Source organism: Amphibalanus amphitrite, unplaced genomic scaffold (assembly GCF_019059575.1).
Source record: "Amphibalanus amphitrite isolate SeventyFive unplaced genomic scaffold, NRLGWU_Aamphi_draft 000585F_arrow, whole genome shotgun sequence".
Classification (NCBI taxonomy): Eukaryota; Metazoa; Arthropoda; class Thecostraca; order Balanomorpha; family Balanidae; genus Amphibalanus; species Amphibalanus amphitrite.
Genome location: NW_024882079.1, coordinates 56,674 through 77,985, shown reverse-complemented (window position 1 = coordinate 77,985; position 21,312 = coordinate 56,674). Strand labels below are relative to the sequence as shown.

General features: G+C 50.9%; 2 protein-coding genes across 3 annotated transcripts in view; one reads left to right on the top strand and one right to left on the bottom strand.

Moving 5' to 3' along the window:
* The window catches only part of LOC122394326 (adenylyl cyclase 78C-like), a 68,214-nt gene extending 54,173 nt beyond the window's left edge, over nt 1–14,041 (top strand). The window contains exons 15-23 of the mRNA XM_043391110.1: nt 1,063–1,571; nt 2,378–2,513; nt 4,925–5,041; nt 5,596–5,722; nt 6,102–6,208; nt 6,629–6,740; nt 9,581–9,726; nt 11,835–12,081; nt 13,609–14,041. Coding sequence (XP_043247045.1) covers nt 1,063–1,571; nt 2,378–2,513; nt 4,925–5,041; nt 5,596–5,722; nt 6,102–6,208; nt 6,629–6,740; nt 9,581–9,726; nt 11,835–12,081; nt 13,609–13,709 — 1,602 coding nt within the window. The 3' untranslated portion in view covers nt 13,710–14,041. The remainder of the gene's footprint in view (nt 1–1,062; nt 1,572–2,377; nt 2,514–4,924; nt 5,042–5,595; nt 5,723–6,101; nt 6,209–6,628; nt 6,741–9,580; nt 9,727–11,834; nt 12,082–13,608) is intronic.
* A 311-nt stretch (nt 14,042–14,352) lies between these two features.
* The window catches only part of LOC122394327 (dual specificity protein kinase CLK2-like), a 44,346-nt gene continuing 37,386 nt past the window's right edge, over nt 14,353–21,312 (bottom strand). For both annotated transcript variants that reach the window (XM_043391112.1, XM_043391111.1), the window contains 4 exons: nt 17,658–17,802; nt 16,726–16,831; nt 15,875–15,981; nt 14,353–15,269 (listed from right to left, as the gene is read on the bottom strand). In XM_043391112.1, the coding sequence (XP_043247047.1) occupies nt 15,197–15,269; nt 15,875–15,981; nt 16,726–16,831; nt 17,658–17,802 (431 nt within the window). In that variant the 3' untranslated portion in view covers nt 14,353–15,196. The remainder of the gene's footprint in view (nt 15,270–15,874; nt 15,982–16,725; nt 16,832–17,657; nt 17,803–21,312) is intronic.

The following is a 21,312-nucleotide window of genomic DNA, read 5'->3' as shown; positions in this document are numbered from 1 at the left end:
ATTCCTGTTCTCTGTCTATCCGGCCCTGTTATCACAGAACGCGTCGGTCGCGATGTCTGCGGCCGATCAAGCTGTCCCGGGCCGATCGCCGGCGTGCGCAAAGAGTAATGAACAGTCGGTACGGAACGGTCTCGGTCACGGCCATCCGTTTTCGTCAGTACTGCCTATATGCACAGCTCGCTTGATTTATGTAGCGGTGGTCCGACTTTTTATTCATTTTCATGCAACATATATGCAATAAGTTTGTCAGGAGGTGATGAATAAACAACAATAACCGTGCAAAATGAGGAAATGTGTGTTATTTTTACTCACAGTAGTTTTCATTATCACTCTCTTCAGACATTTATCCACCAGCATCCAGCGCGAAAGGTGACGATTTTTAGTCGCACGGCTCCACTGACCACTCAGCCTGACGACTTGGGTCGGCTCAGAACGGGCCAGCTTCAGTGCCTAACGACCACCAGTTGGACTGTGTGTTCGCCAGAGGGGCGGTCGGGGTACGATGAAACTCGCGGTAATGATTATTCATGAGCACGTGTAGGAATGACCCAGGACGAGCGACTACGGCGGGGAGAGAAAAGAGTTGAATTGAAATGGTCTGTTTCTGTGACTGCGGAGCTTGAGGATATCAGAGACAGAAAAGAAAGACTGGCACGGTGACGGTGACAGGTATAGATGACGCCTGACATTTGCAATGATGTCCATTCCTTTATCGTAAGGACGTAAGATATCATAGGTGTGAGCTTGCCTCAACTTCTTTGTTTTAAATATTCATTATACCGTCTAACGCTTTGTCATGACATCTTTAATGATGAATACCGTTCCTTACTTCGCGTGAGATGGATTATGCTCTGAAGTCTCGACTTTCTCCATCTAATATAATTTTGAGTGCTGATCTGTACCGTTTGCCGTATCTGTCAGATCTCTGAAGTCTCTCATTTATTGCCAGATATCATATGAGGTGACCAGTTCCCTCGTGTGAGATGACCTGTGTAAGGTGTCCTGTAGCTCTCCCGCCGAGTAGCTCATTCTGCTGATGACCTGTGCCCCCTTCCCCCGCAGCTTTCATGTGAAGTGTCCTGCGCGGGTCCATACCCGGACCCTGCGGCTGCCGGCGCCGCTGAGATGCTGGACACCGTGCTGCAGCCGGCGCGGGCCGCCTCTCTCCAAGTGAACCTCTCCTCACTGACTGCCGGGAGCGGCGCCTGTTCGGCCGACCCCGCGGCCTGGGCAGCAGCCCTCTGCGGCCCCGCCAGCGACCCAGACACAGCCGCATTCATACGAACTCACTTCCTACCGTACTGCGTGTGTACGTGCCGGCCGTGCGACGGGCCGGGCCCGGCGGCGGCGGCTGTGGCCGCGGGTCCCGGCGAGTGCCGCCGGTTTGACCTGGTGACCTCGTGTCCGGAGCCGGAGTATTACGTGCACACGTGGCTGCTGGTGATGGTGGCGCTGGGCGCCTTCCTGCGGCTCGACTTTGAGGTGAAGGCGCTGATGACGCTGGGCCTGGTGATGCTGTACGTGCTGATGGTGCTCGGCGCCTTCTCCGACGTCTTCCTCATCGCCGAACTGTGAGTACTGAGCACTGAGCACTGAGTCCTAACTATACCACAAGGTGTTCGGATGGATTATTTGGGCTCTCTTACAGCAACTGTGATAGCGGAGCGTATTGCGGAGTTAAGCGGGGAGACAGAAATAGAAGCAGCTGCACAGACTGATAGAACCGCCTGTTGTCTTTTTTCTTCTTCAGGAGGGAATGTTTTTTTTTTTGTAATTTGAGCATTTTTTTTAACTGCTTGTTACTAACGGCGAACCTTAATTGGAGGTCCATTACTGATATAACTATTCTATTTATTTCTTATACTGATACGAAGCAACAACCTGCTTGTCTAAATTACGACATGCAGTTAGTATTTATGGTTATATGTCGTTCTTTTCATAGTACAAAGATAGCAACCTGTTCTTCTAATGAGGACCCTATTACAGTTAACGTTCCAAGTAATCAGTAGCGGCGGAACACGTTCAATTAAGGGGGGGGGGGCACTGCCGACTTTTGGTCCCATTCTTTCCATGCAACGCCCATAGGGCTAATGTTAAAATGCCAAAATCAAAGGGGGGCACGGTGCCCCGGTGCCCTCCCCGTTCCGCCGCCTATGCAAGTAATCGTTCTGATTCAGGATGTGTAATGGCAACATTTTTTTAGAAGCTTGATATTAGTCTACTGATCTTCCTTTGCATCAGTTTTACTCGAGCACAATCATATTGCTAACTTAGACTCATTATCATTGAAAATCAAGCATATCTTGTAATTGATCAATCCCTTTGTCCACGAAAATTTCGGTTGATCCTGACACTGGGCTTCTGTCGTTGCGATCAGGTACGAGGGCGCGCGGCGGGAGTCGACGCTGACCACTCGGATCGTCTCGCTGGTGGTGATATTCGCCGAGATCATCATCTACCACGGACGACTGGGAGAGCTCACCGCGCGGGTCGACTTCCTTTGGAAACGACAGGTCAGTGCACGGCACGGGGTCGGTCAGCTCAGGTCAGGTCAGGTCACGTCAGGTCAGGTCAGGTCAGGGGGGGGGGGTGCCAGGCTGGGAGGGCTGTTGACTGATGGTCATGCTGGGTACTGGCGCCGCACGACTAAGGTGAAGTCAGGTCAGGTCAGGTCACGGGGGTAGTGGCAGGCCGGAAGAGTCGATAATTGGCTGCGGGTTATGCGAGATGCTGTCATGGATCAGGCCATATGTCAAGGCTAGATCAAGTCACCATCGATCAATCGTAGATCCGATCAGATCTCTGGACAGTTGTGGAGGCAATTTACAATCGAAGCTACACGGCTGGTCGGATCAGTCAATTGTTTTCCTGATCAGACGGGTGGTTAAAATAGGCTCTAGGCAAAGCACTAACTGGCTTCAGCTAATATGGAATGCAGCCAGTCCGTTTCATTTCGCTGCTATCGCTGACAGGCTATCCATGTTTATGAGCCACCCGTTTTCAATATTTTCCAGTATTTATAGCCGATCCAGCGTGAGTTAGGGCCAGTGTGATAGTTTCAGTGGGTGGGCATGGTCGTTTTAAGTGGGTGGGCATGGTCGTTTTAGTCTCCAGAGGCCTGATTTTCACATCGACATTGGCATTTCAAGCATTTATTGCTAGTCCCACAATGGCATCGTGATGTTATGTGTGTCGCTACCACTCTGCATGCTACAATACATTCGATATGAAATACATCCCATTCTTATGGAAGACGAGAAATGTACCCTTTCTGAATTTAGGGTGTCTGTATTTGACTATATTTGTGTCAGACTGCTACGAAAGATTTTCAACCTCCATGAACTTCCGACAACTTGAAATGAGATAATTAAGTTTTTATTTCATTGGGAAAATTACGAGCTTTGTCTTTGATAGGATGGTCTTCTCCAGCCATTGTTGGATTTTTTTATGCAATAATTTAAATTGCTTATGTCTATCATAGCTAATGATGTAATTTATAGCATGGTTTACCGTTATACTTTGAAGTTTGATTATGCTTGTAGCTGTGAAAACTTGTGATGAAGCTATTATGAATGTGCAATTGCCGAGGCTATAAGTTGAAGCACATTGCGGAAGCATGTCAAGTTGCGGAGCTGAATTTTACTCTTCACTTGGTACAGCTGGTAACTTTTCTCGCCCACTTAGCTACTTGCAATGCTCGATTTCTTCGTACCTTTTCATTATATAATGTCGATTGACTGTTAATCTTTTACCAATCGACTGTCGTCTCACCAAGTAATCTTCCTTCCACACACGTGTTAAGCTTACCGGGTCTGTAATACTCACTGATATTGCTAGGGAACAGTTGCCAATGCTCAGTTGTGGTGTAGGTAGGTATATGCGAGCTAAGCCTCTGCAGGTAAATTTAGCCTGGTAGGAATATGTCGAAGAGATAGCCTACCGTGCTCGATAGAGGTATACTGGGATGCCTACTTGGTATTGTACCGGATACGGGATATAAATGATTCTTCATGGCCCCGAGTGGAAGATAAGGATGATGCTTTTTCTGGAACACGCGAAAAAGACCCGATCTTCGAGTGAGCCATAAATCATCCTATACCTTTCCATGTGGAGGTTTATTAATTGCCGGTCCCGTAGCTCAGTTGGTTAGAGCGTTGGACTCCGCGTGGTGAGAGCACGCGTTCCCGGTTATGACAGTCCGGGTTCGAAGCGCGACGGGCGCTCGACATTTATGGGCCTCCTGACAGGTATGGCTGCGGTTGGTGGCAGGCCGTAGCCAGGCGAAGTCAGCGAGGGGACCGGCCGTGCGCGGCTTTGTGCGCACGTTAAACTTTGGACTCTAAATTCTGCCATAGAATCGGAATTGCGCGATTGGAGGGTAGAGGGCAGGGTCATCGCAACAAGCTTCGCTTAGCGGTGGCTCTGTCCTTGTGAATCCTTCCCATCAAAAGGTTCGGACTAAATTTATAAAAAAAATTAATAATTACTTAAATCATTGTATTTAAATATGTTAATTGATAAACAAAAGATTGATATAAGTTTGTTTTTAATTCATTAGTTTATAGACCTCCGTATACCGAGGTCTATGCGGGTATGATTAGTTTCATAAGAACAACCATAAATATGGTTCGGTCATCACTTGAACGCTGGATGTTTGGCTATGAACCCTCGAGGCTTTACCTTTGCATCTCAGAAGCATGTCAGAAGGATGCAAAGATAACAAATTATGATCTTTGCATCTCAGAGAATTGCGAAATTGAACTATCTCTGCACCTCATTGAAAATAAACCTCTACTTGAAAGATAGGCATTTAGCTAACCTCCAAAGTCCAGCAACTGGACTGAAGCTTAGCTATGAGTCGCAGTACGACTATTGCTTATGTTTACATAATAAATTTAAATTTATTTCGTCTTAATGTTTTCAGGTCCACGAGGAGCTGGTGACTATGAACGAGTCACGTGAGAACAATGCCCAGCTATTGCACAACATACTGCCGGGTCACGTGGTCAGCCATTTCCTGTCGGCCCAGCGAAGTCCGGACGTGAGTAACATCGTAGTGCGGGTAAAAGTTTCGCCGTATGGTCCAGGTATGAGTGACTGTATAGTCTGGATGTGAGTGTCACTGTATGCAGTCCAGACGTGAGTGACGCGCCAAACAGTGATGTGTGAGTGACGCCGTTTTACGAATGTGAGCGACGCCGTAGTTCAAACACGAGTCATGTCACTGTAAGGTATGCCATAGTTCAGATGTGAGTGCCGAACATATGTAGTTCGAACATGACTGTCACTGCCGTCCCCGTGAAACACTGGCCAGGGGCTTCAAAGCGGGAAGAGCCGACTCAAGTCGGCCGTCATATAACTTGAGTCGTCTATTTGAATTATTGCCATTTTTTAAAGGCATTGCAACCGTTTTTCCATTACTTTTTTGATGACCTTGGGTATTTTCACCGATATCATTGTCCACCGTCTTGAACCAGTGAATACTATCGAACTGTGAACTTCATCTACCAAGACCCTATGTTCGGTCTGACCTGACTACTCCTATCCCCGTGTATCGTAGGCGTGCTGGCCTTTGACCTCGTGACCTGTCACCAGGAACTGTACTCGCGGCAATACGACTGCGTGGGAGTGCTGTTCGCCAGCATACCCAACTTTGATTGCTTCTACAGCGAGGACATCAACAAAGGCCTCGAATGTATCCGGGTGCTTAATGAAATCATAGGTAATGTACCGCGCTAGCTGCGAAATCAATGTTTTTCATGGTGTAATTAGCAGTTCTGCGCTGATGTACTTTTTATGCGTAGTTATAAATAGAATCCGCAGGCTGGGTAGTACACAATTTTAAGCGTAGTTTCCACTTGTAAACTTTTAAAGGGAATCGCAGGGTCAAGACCCGATCAGGCATTTGACGGAGCTTGACGGTAAATTGATGACTTTATATTTAGATTCTCTCACCTACGGCTGGATGTACACACATACCAACTTTTGGTGTTTTCACAGTTACGGCTAATGACTGGCGATTTTACCAACAATTGTTCACGGAATAGCCACTTAATTGTGTCCGTTATCACTTGATTGACTCTGACCATTTTGTTTTGCAGTTGATTTTGATGAGCTCTTAGACGGCGATAATTTTGTGTACGTCGAGAAAATCAAGACTATTGGCAGCACATATATGGCTGCGTCAGGTCTCAATCCTGACTTGGAGGTAAGCAGTTTCTACCCAACTGGCTTACTGCAGCATGTGGTGCACGTGTACGCACAGACTAAAATAGTTCTTGTATTGCATATTTATATAATATGCAATACAAGCTCTTTTTGATGATACAAGCTCTTTTGATTTTGATGAGCTCTTAGACGGCGATAATTTTGTGTACGTCGAGAAAATCAAGACTATTGGCAGCACATATATGGCTGCGTCAGGTCTCAATCCTGACTTGGAGGTAAGCAGTTTCTACCCAACTGGCTTACTGCAGCATGTGGTGCACGTGTACGCACAGACTAAAATAGTTCTTGTATTGCATATTTATATAATAAAGGTATGTTTCTGTGTTGTTTTACAATACTTCAGTAAAACGATGTGCGTTAGGAATTTCACATTATTTTCACCGATGATCTCGTGTTTCAGAGTGGTGAGCGGCAAATGCACCTTACTGCGCTCATCAATTTCGCCATCGAGATGAAAACTAAACTGAAGGAGGTAAACAAGCACTCGTTCAACGATTTTCGGCTGCGGATCGGTAAGTGAGACGATCATAGCTAGGAACGCTGTGCTGCAGCACCAAATAGCTGTTTTGAGGCCACCAAGGCTGGCAAACTGATAACGTCAGGGGGCGCCGGAATATATGATACCTTTTACGCGGTCTAAAGGCCGACCCGGCAGTCAGTGCCATATTTTTAGGATTTTAACTTTGTCAAAGTCTAAAAATATAAGGAACGTAATCGTGAGTGATTATTCAGTTAACACAGGTCCATACTTCAATCGGCTAGTACATATGTCTAATATCACATGCGCGTCTTGGCGCATGCACACACAATTATGCCAAGTAAGTTTTCATTCAGTTAGTGTTCTCCAATGGTTTTTGTTTAGCTAAAGTAACTAGAAACATTTAGGATGCTGTTGTGGAGCTGAACATTGCCATGAATGACGAACTACTCCGCACACCGTTCAAGACCAATGCTTTCCGCATAGCGGGCTATTTTATCCATTGTGTGTCCAGCAAAACACGTACATCTTTTCAAATCGGACATTCTTCTTGCATTTCATGCAGTTCCTACGGGAACATTATCCAGCACAAAGCATAACAAAGGTTTGCTAGTGTAGGTCCATAGCCCAGCAGAGCTACTATACGCAGGCATCCATTACATTTGCGCTCAATGTAGCAGGGTCCACAGACTAAGCGATATGCGACTTATCGCAGTTATATTTCCCGTCAGCAGGGGCGCAATTTATGCGCAATATTGGTGGAAAGCTATTTCGGCGCCTGTGTGCCCGTGCTGACTTTGTACCCACGGTATCACAGCAGGACCAGAGGTTACAATCTTTGTCATGTCCGAAATCTGGATGCCGATATAGCGCCGTTTGCGATATCCATTCTCCGTCATGACATAAAATGTCCTTTCCTATTCTAGAGTTATCCTATTGTATTATGAAGCCGGGCGGGTCTAATAGAACCCACTATCGGTTTAATAAAAACATATTATAGGTGTCTTCCGAGGCATCAGTGTTCCTGCTTCCTTTTGTTTAATCAAGGTTGTTTTCATTTGAACCGTGATAAATGATCGGTCACAGCTGCGCTAAATAACGGTGGAGTGACACAAAAACGACCGTACTCCTCGCCTCCACAAGCCACAGTGATGCCACGGATGCGAGTTTTCCCTCATATGAGCTATGACCGCAAGGTGTTTTCTTGTGAGCCTTGTATTCGGCTAAACTTTGCTATGTTCAGACCATTATTTGTTACAAAGCCAGACTACTTGCCAGTGCAGTGTGCCAGTGCGGGCGCTTTGACGAAGTGGTGCTTCACAAGATTTGCTACTACACAATGATCATAATATTTTCAGAGTGTACCTATGCCGGTTGAAATTCGGTAGTTGCTTTGTACTTCCGCCTCACATTTGGGCGAGAACTTTGCAAAGTGCATTATATGATAAACAATTAAGGTAGCTAAGTTAGTCCCTGCTGTTCAGCATAGGACGAGAGGTAATAATTCGCATCATTTCTACCGCAGTGAGGCTTGGCTGGGAGCTGGGGCGATGCTCGGTAGCAATGGTACGTCCTTATCGGGGCAATATGCGTAATTAAAAGGAGTCTCTGCATTGTTGCACTTGTGCTCCCAGCTTGTCATCTGACAGCGAATTCATTGCAAGCTCGGTGACTGAGTCGTTAACTTGATCAACAGCGGCTGTTGGGTGCCCCGAGGTAGACAGGCACTCGATAAATGATGACATAGACGAGGCTATTGATTACTATCATGCTGTGATTTGTCGCCCTGATTGGCAATGTAGACGTTTTCACCGCCTAAACTACCCTAGCTCAAAATGTCACGGCTGCGCTTTTGTAGAAAAAGAGACATATAGGTATAATGTACAATGTATAATGTACATATTCTTATGAAACCCGTTAAACGAGTGCTTATTAAATAGCGATGCATCATGTTTCAAAATGAGAATGGCAGCATGGTAGCTGGATGATATGCACGATCGATTGCGCCTTGCGGAACGGCTTACACAGTCACGCTTTGAACAACTAACTATAGATGGCGCTAGTGGTAAACGCCTGTCGTTATGCTGTTCCGCAAGGCATGAATCCATGGGAGCCAGCCGATGTCCGTTCGCAGCAATAATTAAGACGAGGTTATAATGCCATTTTTTACTACGCACAATGTGTGCATGATGTTTTATGTCACCAAGTAAAACAAATTGCACATGTTTTACTTTAAAAAATAGTCGCCAAATTGGTCCCATCTCCATGAAGGAAATCTCTGCCAATAAACCCTTGGACTGAAAACCCGTATGCCGTTGCCGGGCGCCCGGGCAAGCTGGTTTACCATCTCTCTGAGATGAAGCTGTAGGTATGTCATTCTTTACGGCTGAAACCTTGGTTTGAGATCGGCTGATTGTTCCTGGCTTCTTCTGGTGTTGTTTCATTATCTCTCGGCCGCCGAGGGAAACCTCTCTGCTCTGTAACTGGGCGCCAGTAGGGATAAAATGGGATAGGGGGAGGGGTAAGGGGTGCTCTGTTAGTGGCACTTTTACGTCGTTGTGTCGAGGCGACATGTTACCACCTACGTGGAACGCTCATCGAGGGATGTGTTTGCAGTTTGCGACAGAGCAAATTATGAAGTCATAATCTATGTAGACATTTTGTAGGATAATATTACACTTGCCAATGGCTGGAGGTATAACCTTTGGACACATGAAAACGGCATTTTTTTCTTCTATGAAATCACCTCAATTAACTTATATCCGTGTAGGAGCTGACCACGTTTACACTTTACAGCCACGCTATGGGTACCGGTCTCGGTTGGCTGCCTATCGGTCGGACCGGCTCTGAGCTGTTTCCCGGTCTCGCCGCCAGGTGCCAGCTGCGGGCCGCTGGTAGGTGGCGTTATCGGCGCCAAGAAGCCCGTGTTCGACATCTGGTCGGACACCGTGAACCAGGCCAGCCGGATGGAAACCACCGGCGTGGCGGACCGAATACAGGTCACCCAGACGCTGGCGCAGGTCAGTTCAGGTCAAAGGTCATCTCTAGACGCCGGCGCAGGTCAGTGAAGGATAACTATAGACCCGGGTGCAGGTCGATGAGGTCTCCTCTGACTCGGTTCAAGCCAGATCAGGTCACCCAGACCATGGTGCAGGTCATTTCGGGTCAAAACAATATGTGTGTAAGGTAAGCCTTACATTCTTAGGTGTTGTTTTTACGAAAAACCATCATCTCACTCATAAGGTAAGCCTTAGTTTAGAACGTTGTACGCACAGTACGCAAATTATAGCAATGTCGCACTTTTTAAAGCCACTGACACAGGCGCTCTGGCTCCTTTTGCAAGCCCTCAAGCCGTTCAACGTTTCCAGACTTTTTGCCGATGATTAGGGATGATCCGGCCTGATTGCGCATACATTGACTACACCTGGAACTGAACATCATCAGCTCAAATCACTTGACACTCTTTTGATCATTGTGGCATGTGTCGTCGATAAAATGCTGAATATCCTTCGCAGTGCTACCGTTGTAATTTAATAATAGTGCATTGCATCTTATCTCTATCATTCTCCTACCTTCTCCGAGATTGGGTATAATACCATCGAGACTGTGACTTTGCATGCTCTGCGGTCGACTTCCTCATGCCAGCACTGATGGCTGGGCGCAGCTGATGACCATTTGCAGGTGCTTGAGTCTGCGCTCAGAGACCGACAATCGGCTTTTGTTCGTTCAAGTGCAGTTTTAACATTAAACTCTCCTACTTTATCTCCTTATGAGGATGCTATGGGTGTATATCATGCACCTCTCGGATTATGTATCTGGTTTCCAGTATGCATTACATATTGTGTGAGACTAGAAGTAGTTCGTGATCGTCTTCTTTCGTTTTCATTTCCGTTTGATGATACATTTTATGAAAGGTCACTTTTCGTGTTGCTTGCACTCAAAAGTGAAAGCTATGTCTGCAGGGTAAATCAGTGGCATCTTTTCCGGTAGAAGGTATATAATCCCAATTTTTGTCAGATTAAAGACCCGGGTGTTTCCATTCACCATGAATGGGTGAGTCTGTGATGGGTGCAAGAAAATCCCCGTTTTATACCGCATTATCAGTTCCAGGTATCGTCTTCCGGTAAAAATACAAACACGTAGGTAAACTGTGTGTTGCACCTCGTCTTTAGACTTACAAAAGCTGCGATTCAGGCCGTTTGCAAATGGACGGAGTTTTTATACGGCCGTAACATATGCACCTACGATTATTTTAGCTGCGCAAAGCTGATTTTCCAGCCCTCAACCTGGAGAATGTGTTATCTCCATGAATTTATATTGTCCCGAGCACCATGTTTTTATCAAGTTAAGTAACAACTAACAGCATCCGTTGGAAATTGTTTCCACTAATAGACGCTGCTTACTGCTCGTTATACCGTGCAGACGATGGCACCGCTCGGTCTTGAAAGGATTGCAGTCTAAAGGCTGAACCGGCTGCGCTGCTGCGCCCGTCCTTGAACCAGTCTTATCCAGTCCAACTGATCCCTTTGGCCAATCTGGGCCATTCTGACAATAAAGTCGTCAGTCTAACCTTGCCCAGTGTATCCCACTTTGACCCGATAATTTGCACGAACTAAGCAGACGTCCATAGCCCATGAAATTTTACCATTTCCTCTACCCACCTTAAGGCTGTTATCTCAGGGAACAACAGCGTCAATTGATCGCCTCTGACCCTCCCTCGGCCCCTCCCCACTGGGGAAGCTGACGACTGTTGCCATGGCTGGCTCTGGTGACATTGAGCCTTTATAGACTGTCATTGAGCCGTCTGGGTCTGGTGCAACGGCTGATGTCATCGTTCCGAAGCCGGGCAGAGACGCCAACATTTTTATTGACTGTCGCGAGGCGACGAGCCTTTACCGCATTTGTGAGGTTGCATGAATGATGACAGGCATTGCTGATTCCTTTATATTCGATTCATATAGAATTGATAGAAATAAACGGATGGAAGTTCCCGATTAACACATTTGAATCGCTGTGAGATGTGCTTGTTCCCACGATACTGACTAAAAAAACAGTCAGTCTAAAAACAGTCAGTCCACTACAGTTTTACCCTTTCCTTTCAAGTGACCGGCGTTCTTTCTTCCCACAGATCCTGGAGTGCCAGGGATTCGCCATCGAGTCTCGAGGCGTGATCCAGGTGAAGGGGAAGGGGCAGATGGAGACGTACTTCGTCAACGAGTACACGGGCACGTGCATGCGGCACCGACTGTGTCCGGCGGCGGCGACGGAGGGCGAGGACCCGGCGGCCGTCAGCCGGCAGGGCAGCACACGCCGCAACCTGGCCTCGGTGGTGTACGGCATGGTGCAGAACCGGCGGCGGATGACTCTGCGCTCAGGTCAGGTGATACCGGCCAGTCTGTGAGACCGGCCGACGGCCCGAGCGGCCACCTCTCTCCCTCCGTATCTTTCTTAGCGTCTCCCTCACCGCTTTCTTCCCGACCTTCCTCTCTTTCACTCCATTTCTTTTTTCTGCCCCCCCCCGCTTTTATCCCTCTCCCTTTCTTTCTGTTTCTCCTCTTCCATTCTCGTTTCGTTCTCTCTCTCTCTCTCTCTCTCTCTCTCTCTCTCTCTCTCTCTCTCTCTCTCTCTCTCTCTCTCTCTCTCTCTCTCTCTCTCTCTCTCTCTCTCTCCCTCCCAGTACGCTGCCTGAGGTACCTGTCCCAATCTGACCCTACCAAGCTCGCATCTCGCTTGGCACCAAGAGCAGCATTCCGACTGCACTGCCGCTGCACCAGGCTGACTTGCTTCGGGGACTGCTTTGGGAACCGTCTGGAATGCCACCTGCCCTGCAGAGACCAGCTTGTACATAGATTCACACGAATGACTTGGTCGCCGACCATGATTTTTGACTGGCGACTCTCCGATCCATGCCCTGTGAGGCCTCTGTGCTGCATTTTGTTGATCCCTGGCGATTCTTGTCTTTCGGGTGTATATTTTTGGGATACGCTTTTTTAATATTCACATTGCTTGCTTTTGTTCATGCGGCTGCTGCTTTTCGAGGGTTTTATTGAAACGTTTTATATAGCGACGTTTGGTTTACCGATCGCTGGTTATGTTTCACTCATCGCCTTTATTGATAAAACCTACAACGTTTTATGCAGACGATGCTTTTTTATCGTGCTGCATATTATTGCACCCGTGTTATGTTTTGCCTTTCCATATGCACGCTGTTTTCTGCCGTATTTGACCATGCACCTTACATGCCATATATCTAGACGTGTACTATTAATTTGGAATTTATGTTAAGCTGTCTATTGCTTGTGAGGAAATTTGCGTAACTAACTTTTTGGGAAGCCTGTGTGAACACGATGGTCGTCGAGTCGATGCTTTGTACATACGCCGTGGTATTTGCTATTTGCTTTTTGCTTCGCGTCCGGTCTGGCTTGTCATGGATCATGCATTCCTGCACGCATTTTCGATTAGCCTCATGAATTTGGTGACCTCTAAGAGCTTCTGCTGTATGTGTACTTTTGTCAACGGGTGCCATGTTAAGTAATGATATGATGCTGCATACTAGGATGGCATACTATGGATCTAAAAAGCCGTAATTTTGCTAAACACTGCAGTGAGCTAGTCATTGTGCATCGTACCTGACGTGAACAAACGCGCCATATCTCTGTATGATCCGTCTATGTGAGAGTTTTATCCTCACTGGCGTGTGGTTGTGTGTTATTTCTGTAACCTGTTGGGCTGCGGCTGTCTCTACGTTCATGTTCTGGCTCTGTGCGCGGCTCCAGATTGTAGTGATGGGTGTGTCTCAACTCCCCATTCAGTGGACTGAAAACGGCGAGCCAGACTCTGGCCGGGTCGATCAGGTCAGGACGGACAGAACGGGGTGTCTGAACGTGCCGTACTGTTCGCAGTGTCTCGTCGCCAGCAGAAGAGGTCATTTCAGACCCGTCGAAGACCACCGACGCTGGCACCCGGCGGCACTGCCTCGGCCCCGGGCAGCCCAGTGTTGTGAGGCGGATCCGCCCGCCCCACCCCCGCCTGCACAGTCACCGCCGCCCGCCAGGAGCGGACGCCATCGTCCCTCGTCAAACGGGTCGAACTTTCCACACAGAAGCCTCATCGGAAGACGGTGGAAGAGTCATCAGAACCACCGTCATCAGAAGCATGGTGTCCAGCTTTGGCGGCGGCGGTCGACCCGTATCCTGCCTCGGCGGTGCCCCGTGTCCTCAGAGGTAGAAAACTCCGAGAGGGCGTGGGGACCGCACCCTTTGTACCGCTGCGCCGCTGCTATCGGCGTGTCGTCGCCCTCATTGTGTCATAATAATAAATATCTATTTGTGAGAAGTGTCTTAATGGGTCGGGTGTAACTTGTAGGGAATGCAGTGCCAATAGTCACCAGATGGTAACGTATGCAAATATTGTTCAGTGAGTGCAAATTATTTCGTTAATCGTGGTGATGGAAGTTGAGGGTTAGTTTCTTGAGTGGAGCACGGTATGCGGCATTCTGATCCCCGACCGATAGCATCCGATCCTATATGTACAGTGTACACTATACGTATACACACTCGTAAAACCATGCAATAGCGTGACTTTATCTCATTTGAAATGCTCGCGGTAGTTTTAACCGATCATTTAGCACGTATATAACAACGATGTAAGTGGTAGGTATATTGTAGAAATTCAGCACCGACCTTATCACACACGCACACGCACAAGATCCACGAGGCACCTGACACGAGTTAGAGGGCGGGCTGTCCCGGCTCCGGAGATCCGGGGCGCGGGGACACTCGGCGCCGACCGAAGGCAGACGGCGCCGGCACGGGGCACGTGCGCCACGTGATACACGTGCCGCCGCCGACCGCGCGCCCGCCGTGGTTAGTCGATCATAAATAATCAGAGTGTTGCATTGGATCTAAGCTATCCGTACACCGGTTAGGCGCGTCCCGGCTGGCCGCGCGCGTCTCCCCTGTCCGGCGCGCGGTGCCGGCCGGAACGCTCTGGGTCACATCGTGTTAACACGGGAGCCGGCTGTATGAAAGTCACAAACTTCGAGACCGTCGATCACATCGGTCCGGCGCACACATCACTAATGCCACATCTGTCCCGGTGGCGGCCACAGACACATACACAGGCCCGCCCGGTCGCACTGGGCGAGCCGGCACTGCAGTTCATGACTACACTGTTGGATCACAAGGAGCTCCGAGCTCGAGATGGGCGGACCGGCCGCCTGGCGCGCGTCCCACGGGCTCCGGCCGGGCTCGGACGCGTCTCCTGCGTCAGCGGTGGCCGGGTCTGGACTGTAGCGGGCGTGTCTCACGGCTGTCCTGCCGCGTCGCTCACACAGCCTCTGTGGTAGGTCGGTCTGGTCTGACCTGACCTGACCCGACCTGACCCGACCGACCTGACCCGACCCCGACCGGACGGGGCGCGCAGCTCCGTCAGCCGCAGCGATGCGGCACACGAGAGTCACAGCTTTCTGAGCGCGCAAAGCGCCGCGTTTCACCGCGACAGGCTGAGACTGCGGTCGTGGCTGGCGTCGGACGACTGCGACAGCTTGCGGAAGAACGGATGTCTGTAACAGAGCGAACGGTTCGGTTAGAGGATGTCTGCGCCCGGACAGCGGATGTTGAGAGCACGTGAGACCCAAACACGGGACGTGACCCCTGTCAGGGGCGAAACAGCACCGCGACACGGCGCCACATGCTCATGAATAAATGCCACCCGTCTATATGACCGCATTAGCGGGTGGTGTGTCCAGAAGCCGTAATGCAATAGTGCGGCATGCATAATGCGCATTTGATTGGAGCCCCATAAATAAGGTTCATAGTGGCTCCCGTGTGTGCGACGCAGCGACTCCCAATCGTCCGGCTAAGCCGAGACCTCGGAGTGGACATCGGCTAGTGAAAGTGACCTAAGTCGGCGGTTAGAACATGGGTTCTCTCTTTCATGTTAACGACGCCGGACGAGTATTTACCGCTACGCCGTGCTAGACGGTTGATCACACAAAGCTTAGCACTAGCATTCCTTTAGAAATTAGACTGCAGCTCCTTTTTCATTCAGAGCCCAAGGCAAAGGTATTTTCTCTTTCAACTAAAATGCACAATGCTTCCGTTAATCTCTCAATTCTTTCTAAAACTCCTCCCATAACCACACACGCATGCTGTTTCATCTCCTTACCTGAGTGCGTCCCGCAGGCTGATGCGCTGAGTGGGCTCGTACTCGAGCATCCTTTGGATGAGATCAAACAGTTGGGCGTGCTCCACGTCACTCGACTGCATGTAGCGCTGTGAAACAGAGAGCACAGTCAGACACGTGTGAGACGGCCGGGCGCTGACCCGGCGCCCGGGTACGACCTAAGTCCCGTGACCTACGACCCGTGATCACGGGTGTGACCGCTGTCACCGCATGGCGCTGAGTCAGTGTTTGTACCCGGTCTGTGTCTGGTCTCAGCAATCAGCAGACATGTCAGACAAACCTTCCGTGTTTAGACGGAGTCCAGGCGGTAGCGACTAGCGAGCTCTAATAAAGCCATCGGTAAGCGTTCCCCACAAACGGCGGAACTTTCAGTCAACACGGATAAACCTCGGCTTTAGTCAGTCCCTGAGTGGACATTGAACACGAAAACAACACAAAGAACAGGGATGGATTCCCTAGCCGTGACCGTGACGGTACGACAGACCGGCAAAAAAGCGAACATAAAACACAAGCTCTCGTTTGTCTGTGATATGTCTTTTGGTGATTATATAATCAACCCACTTTGTTCAATGTCCAAGTGTCCAGTGCCCTTAGTTTAGGAAATCGTTTATATGTTTGCATGCAGTTTCCGCGCTTCGTGTGGTTTCCAAGCGGACATGCCCTTCAATATTTCAATGTCACGATTTAACATTAACTGAAAGTGAGATCACCATTAATCGGCGTGGTTTATAGCCGACAAAAAATACGATGCCGTGTCGAACTACCGTTGTCGGCCGTTTTGGTAAACCCTGAAGGCGACAGGGCGGCGGAAAGCCGTGACGTCAGCTGCTCACCTTCAGGGGTTTGCAGTTTTCCCGGACGTAGCGGGCCGCAGAGGTCTTCTCGTCCCAGTCCAGTCGGCCGCGGTAGAAGTACTTGGTTTTCGTCTTTTGACTCATCCTGCAACAGAGGCGGGGTGGGCCGGGGTCAGGAGAAAGTCGCGGTGGTCGCACTCACTCTCCCACGGTGGACGGCGGTCCCACGACGAATCTCGGTAACCTCCCTGTCCGGGTCAGCCGCCGCGTGACTGCGCCGGGCCGCGCCGCCCCGCGCGCGCCGCTTTTATTGAACATGAAGCGATCGGCGGCCAGCGTGATCGAGCTGTTCACGACCGGGCTCTCTCGCTAACGCGAGCTTTGAACAGCGATCAGCACTTGACGCCGAGAGGTGCGCCGCACGCAACGCACTCAATCGCGTCCGCAGAATGACAATTAGAACAGGACCGGCGATCGCGCTGGCGCCGGGCAGTGCCAAAGAAACCCACCAGCAGGGCACGAACGAGAGCTACTTAGGCCGAGACTGATCCCGCGCTACCATGCAACGGCCGGCCCCGGCCGGCTTTGTTGGATTTGCACGGCAGTCGGCACACGTGCGGCTGACCAGTCGCCAAAACAACACCGCGGCTGCAGCCGCAAAAATCCAACCCCCGCCTTCCCCGATGGCAACAGCGCCCGCGGTATAAAAACGGCTGCATAATCTGACATGCAAAGACCAGTTGGGGCGGGCTGCATCGCCGACATGAGCCTGTATCGCCCGATCGGAGCGTTCGGCAGCCGAGTTCGCTCGGACGCTCGTATAACCACCGCCCGCTGCTCGCGCCCGCCCGTCACGACGTGCAGGCTACCGCAGTGGGACCAACGCCAGCCCGGCACTCAAACTACAGCGACTCAATTTAAATTCACTTTACAAGACATCCGTACGCTCCCGGTGATGTGTGGTTGCTCACCTGTACGGCACCGGGCCCAGGATGCGCTCCATCATGGCCAGATGTTCGCGGTTGTCGTGGGTCTGGAACAGGGTGAAGCCCAGGTAGAGCTCGAACAGGATGCAGCCAATACTCCAGACGTCACAAGTTTGCGACCAGCCCAGCTCTGAAACGGACAGAGATAAACGTCAGCATTAGCGACAGGTAACAAAGACGATTCATCAAAACATTGATTGACATGGTCACCAGGAGCAATATTTAATCCCTGTAAATTATATTCCGTGCTGTATGGCCGACGAAGTAAATTAGTGCAGTTCATCTAAAAAGGGTAAAGAAACTCATCATCTGTGGCGGTCGCCGGCGCTGGTCAAATCTAGCCGCTGGTATTAATGATATCAGCACTTAGTCATCGGTGCTCATCGCTAACCTGGCTGGGAGCTCTGAGACGGCGCGGTCATGCGATGTCAGGGTCCGCCGTTAAACAAGCAACACGGACGGACGTTCGTGTAAGATCCGGTAAGAGAGTCTGGGAGGGTATACAGACGGACTAACGTCCGGCAGCGCTATAACGGCAACCGGCTCACGGCACGACCAAATATGGAGAAGAGTCCGCTATAATCACTGCACAAAGCACAGTGAATGTTATTAGGCGTCCTTGTTTGTAGCAGTCACCTCTAACTGACTTGTTATTCCAAACAAGAACAATGCAGACTTTTTCACAGCCTTCGGTTGTGTGCAAACTCTAAGCTTCGCCTCACACGTTCACACACGCATATCCAGTCTTGTACAGTGCAGTCACCATCACGCCGACAAAACCGTCGGCGTGATGCACAGTCTATCGTTTCATCAGCACTCTACATCCACAGCACTCGATTCCTATCACACACATTCCTTTCCGGACCTCAGTTCGCGCGACGGCCACCAGACGTCTCGTAGGTCACCTTGGCCCGCGCAGGTCACTGTTGGCCCGGGTACCGACCGAGGCAAACGAGCGAACCGTCGGCCAGAGCCAGCGGCTCCCTCTGATGGTGCCCGATCATCTCCTCCACAGAGCCGAAGCTGACTTCCTCTGGTTTCTCTGAGCCCAGTGCGTACCGCCCGTCCGGTCGCTGGCGTACGATCAGGTTCACTTCTCGTCCCGCGTGACGCAGCGTTAGAGCGTAAGGCGTTGTTGCACCGCCACGCCGAGTGGGACGCACCAAGAAGGACCCGTCGCCAGCGTGCTCGAGCAGGGACCTCGCGGCGGCTCGGTCGACTGGGTGGAACCAGCCGTGCGAGCTGATTGTAAGAGCTGGAGGAGGTCCTGGCTGATCGCTGGCGGATGCTGGCGGACGCAGGGGTGGTGAAGGCGGTTTCAGTGTTGGAGATACTGGTGGCGGCGGAAGTGGCCTAGAGGCGATACTGGCGGGTGGCAGTCGTCCCGGTAGCGGGGGAGGAGCCCCCAGGCCGGACGGAGGCGCCCGGGATGGCGGCAGTGGTGGTAGGGAGGAAGGAGGTGGTGGGGGCTCGGGAGCGAGCTGCTGCTGATGTGGCTGCGGCTCTGGAACAGGCTCCTCTTCGAAGTCATCGCTGTAATCCGTCCACTCCTCTGAATCTGAGAAGAACTCATCTCCTGCTCCAACGTATCCGGGCTGCCCATCAGGCTGGGCAAACGAGTTCGCATACTCTCCTCCAATCTCCTCCACTGGAACACAATATATGTCTTCATCCGGCTCATGCACAGCGTGCTGGCTCACAACTCCAACCGATGCGGTCATTCCTGGCATGTCGTGAGGTTCAGTCCCTTCCTCGGTGGGCTCATTGTAAATGTTCTGTGGCTCAAGAGTGGAGGTATTCACAGGAACCGGCACTTGGGGCGGCACTGGAGACCTTGAAGGTACCGGGGATCTTGAAGGTACAGGAGACCTTGGAGGTACAGGAGACCTTGGAGGTACAGGGGACCTGCTGGGAGGTACAGGGGACCTGCTGGGATGTACAGGAGACCGCGAAGGAGCAGCCACATGACCTGTAATCGGAGATTTCGAATGCACCGGCGACCGCGAACGTACGGGCACGTGGCCCAGTGCAGCAGACCTTGCAGGCACCGGAGACCGCGGCGGTACAGGCACAGGCTGTGAAGGGGGCGCCTCAGCAGGTTTCACAGGCCTGAAAACTCCCTTCGTCTGCGGCACTGGCGGTGGCGGAGGCTTGGTGAGGCCTCTAGAGCCCAGCAGAGCCGGCTGATGCTGCTGGCTGTGCTGTTGGCGATGCAGATCGTGCTGTTGCCCGTGCTGCGGATGACCAAGCCGGTTACGGGACGGTGGTATCTGCTCCTCAGCAGCGCGGTGGTCCAGCTGCTCGAAGCGCTGCTTCATGCGCTCCACGATGTTGGCACCGTCCATGGCGAGTCGTCGCTGTGTCCTCCGATCGACACTGCACACACTACTGAGTAGTCTTAGACAATGTGCAGCGCCGCCGGCGGCACAGGCGATAACGGCTCCGAAGGCCACGTGACTAGCACAGTCACTGACCACCGCAGTCACGTGATGTCGCCGTTCTCTGTAGGAGGACCGTCACAGTGGATCACGTGACGTCGCCCGCGGCCGCCGGAGGAAAACACGTGTCAATGCCGTTCCGGCGGACGTCCCACCGATAGCCGGGACCGACCGGGAACCGCGGCTCGAGCAGACCCCGAGCGGTCAGCGGCGGGACGTTCTGGTATGATATTGAGGTCTGTGGCGACAGTTTGTTCCTAGAGACTGGTCAGAACAGACAGTAGGAATCCACACTGATAGCTGCCTGGCGCCAATGTATCCAAGCAGACTAACGCCCAAAATGTGTAGTCTGACAAGACTGACGATTGTGAATTCCGCTGTCCGGACCAGGGCCGAGCCGCCAGCCCGCCCGATACAAGGTGGGGTGACGGCGCGGGTGGCGTCTCGCCGGTGAAACGGTATCTGCGCCTCGGGGCAGGGAGTGGTCCGCTCCGACCCTGCAGACCAGCACCGCGCATCGCATTGTCCATCATTAGCGGCATAACGCCAGTCTCCCCTCGGTCGATACTACGGTGCGGGAAAGTCGCCCCGTCAGCCGACCCGCCGCACCGAGGGCTTTCTCTCACGCGTGAGGCTCGGCATGCAGCCGCCGACGAGTGTACGACAGTGTTTGGGTGCTCTCCCCAGGCCACCGCGTGTCGTGAGGGCTGGAGGCAGCGTGAGAGACGAACTCCTGCGCCAGCTCTCTCCACAGGGCTCATTAGCCGGCGGTTTGTCTAATTTACGTCATAATCGAGCCACGCTGAGGTGGCGATTATGGTCGACATAGTCTTTTACACCGTTCATGAGCTCTCCGACAGTTTTAATTCCCCTTGAGCCTCTTGAGCAATCCTCATCAGAAACAAGTGCAGTGTTAATCTGTCAACTATGACAGTGAAAGTCTTCAAAATTTCTCTTGCATCAAATGTGTAGGCACGATTACTCATCATACATTGTAGACAACTTGCTCACATAAAATGACTCAGTCGATGTAAGTGCCAGATAAGACATCGTTTACTGAATGAATCACACGATAAAACAGCGAACAGTGAGCATAGATTCGAGAGCTCCTTGCTGGAGTGACTATCGCGATCACTCCGAAATCGCCGTGTTGACTTTGTGCTATCAGTGCCATCCGTTATCCCACCGATCTGTCTTGTCAG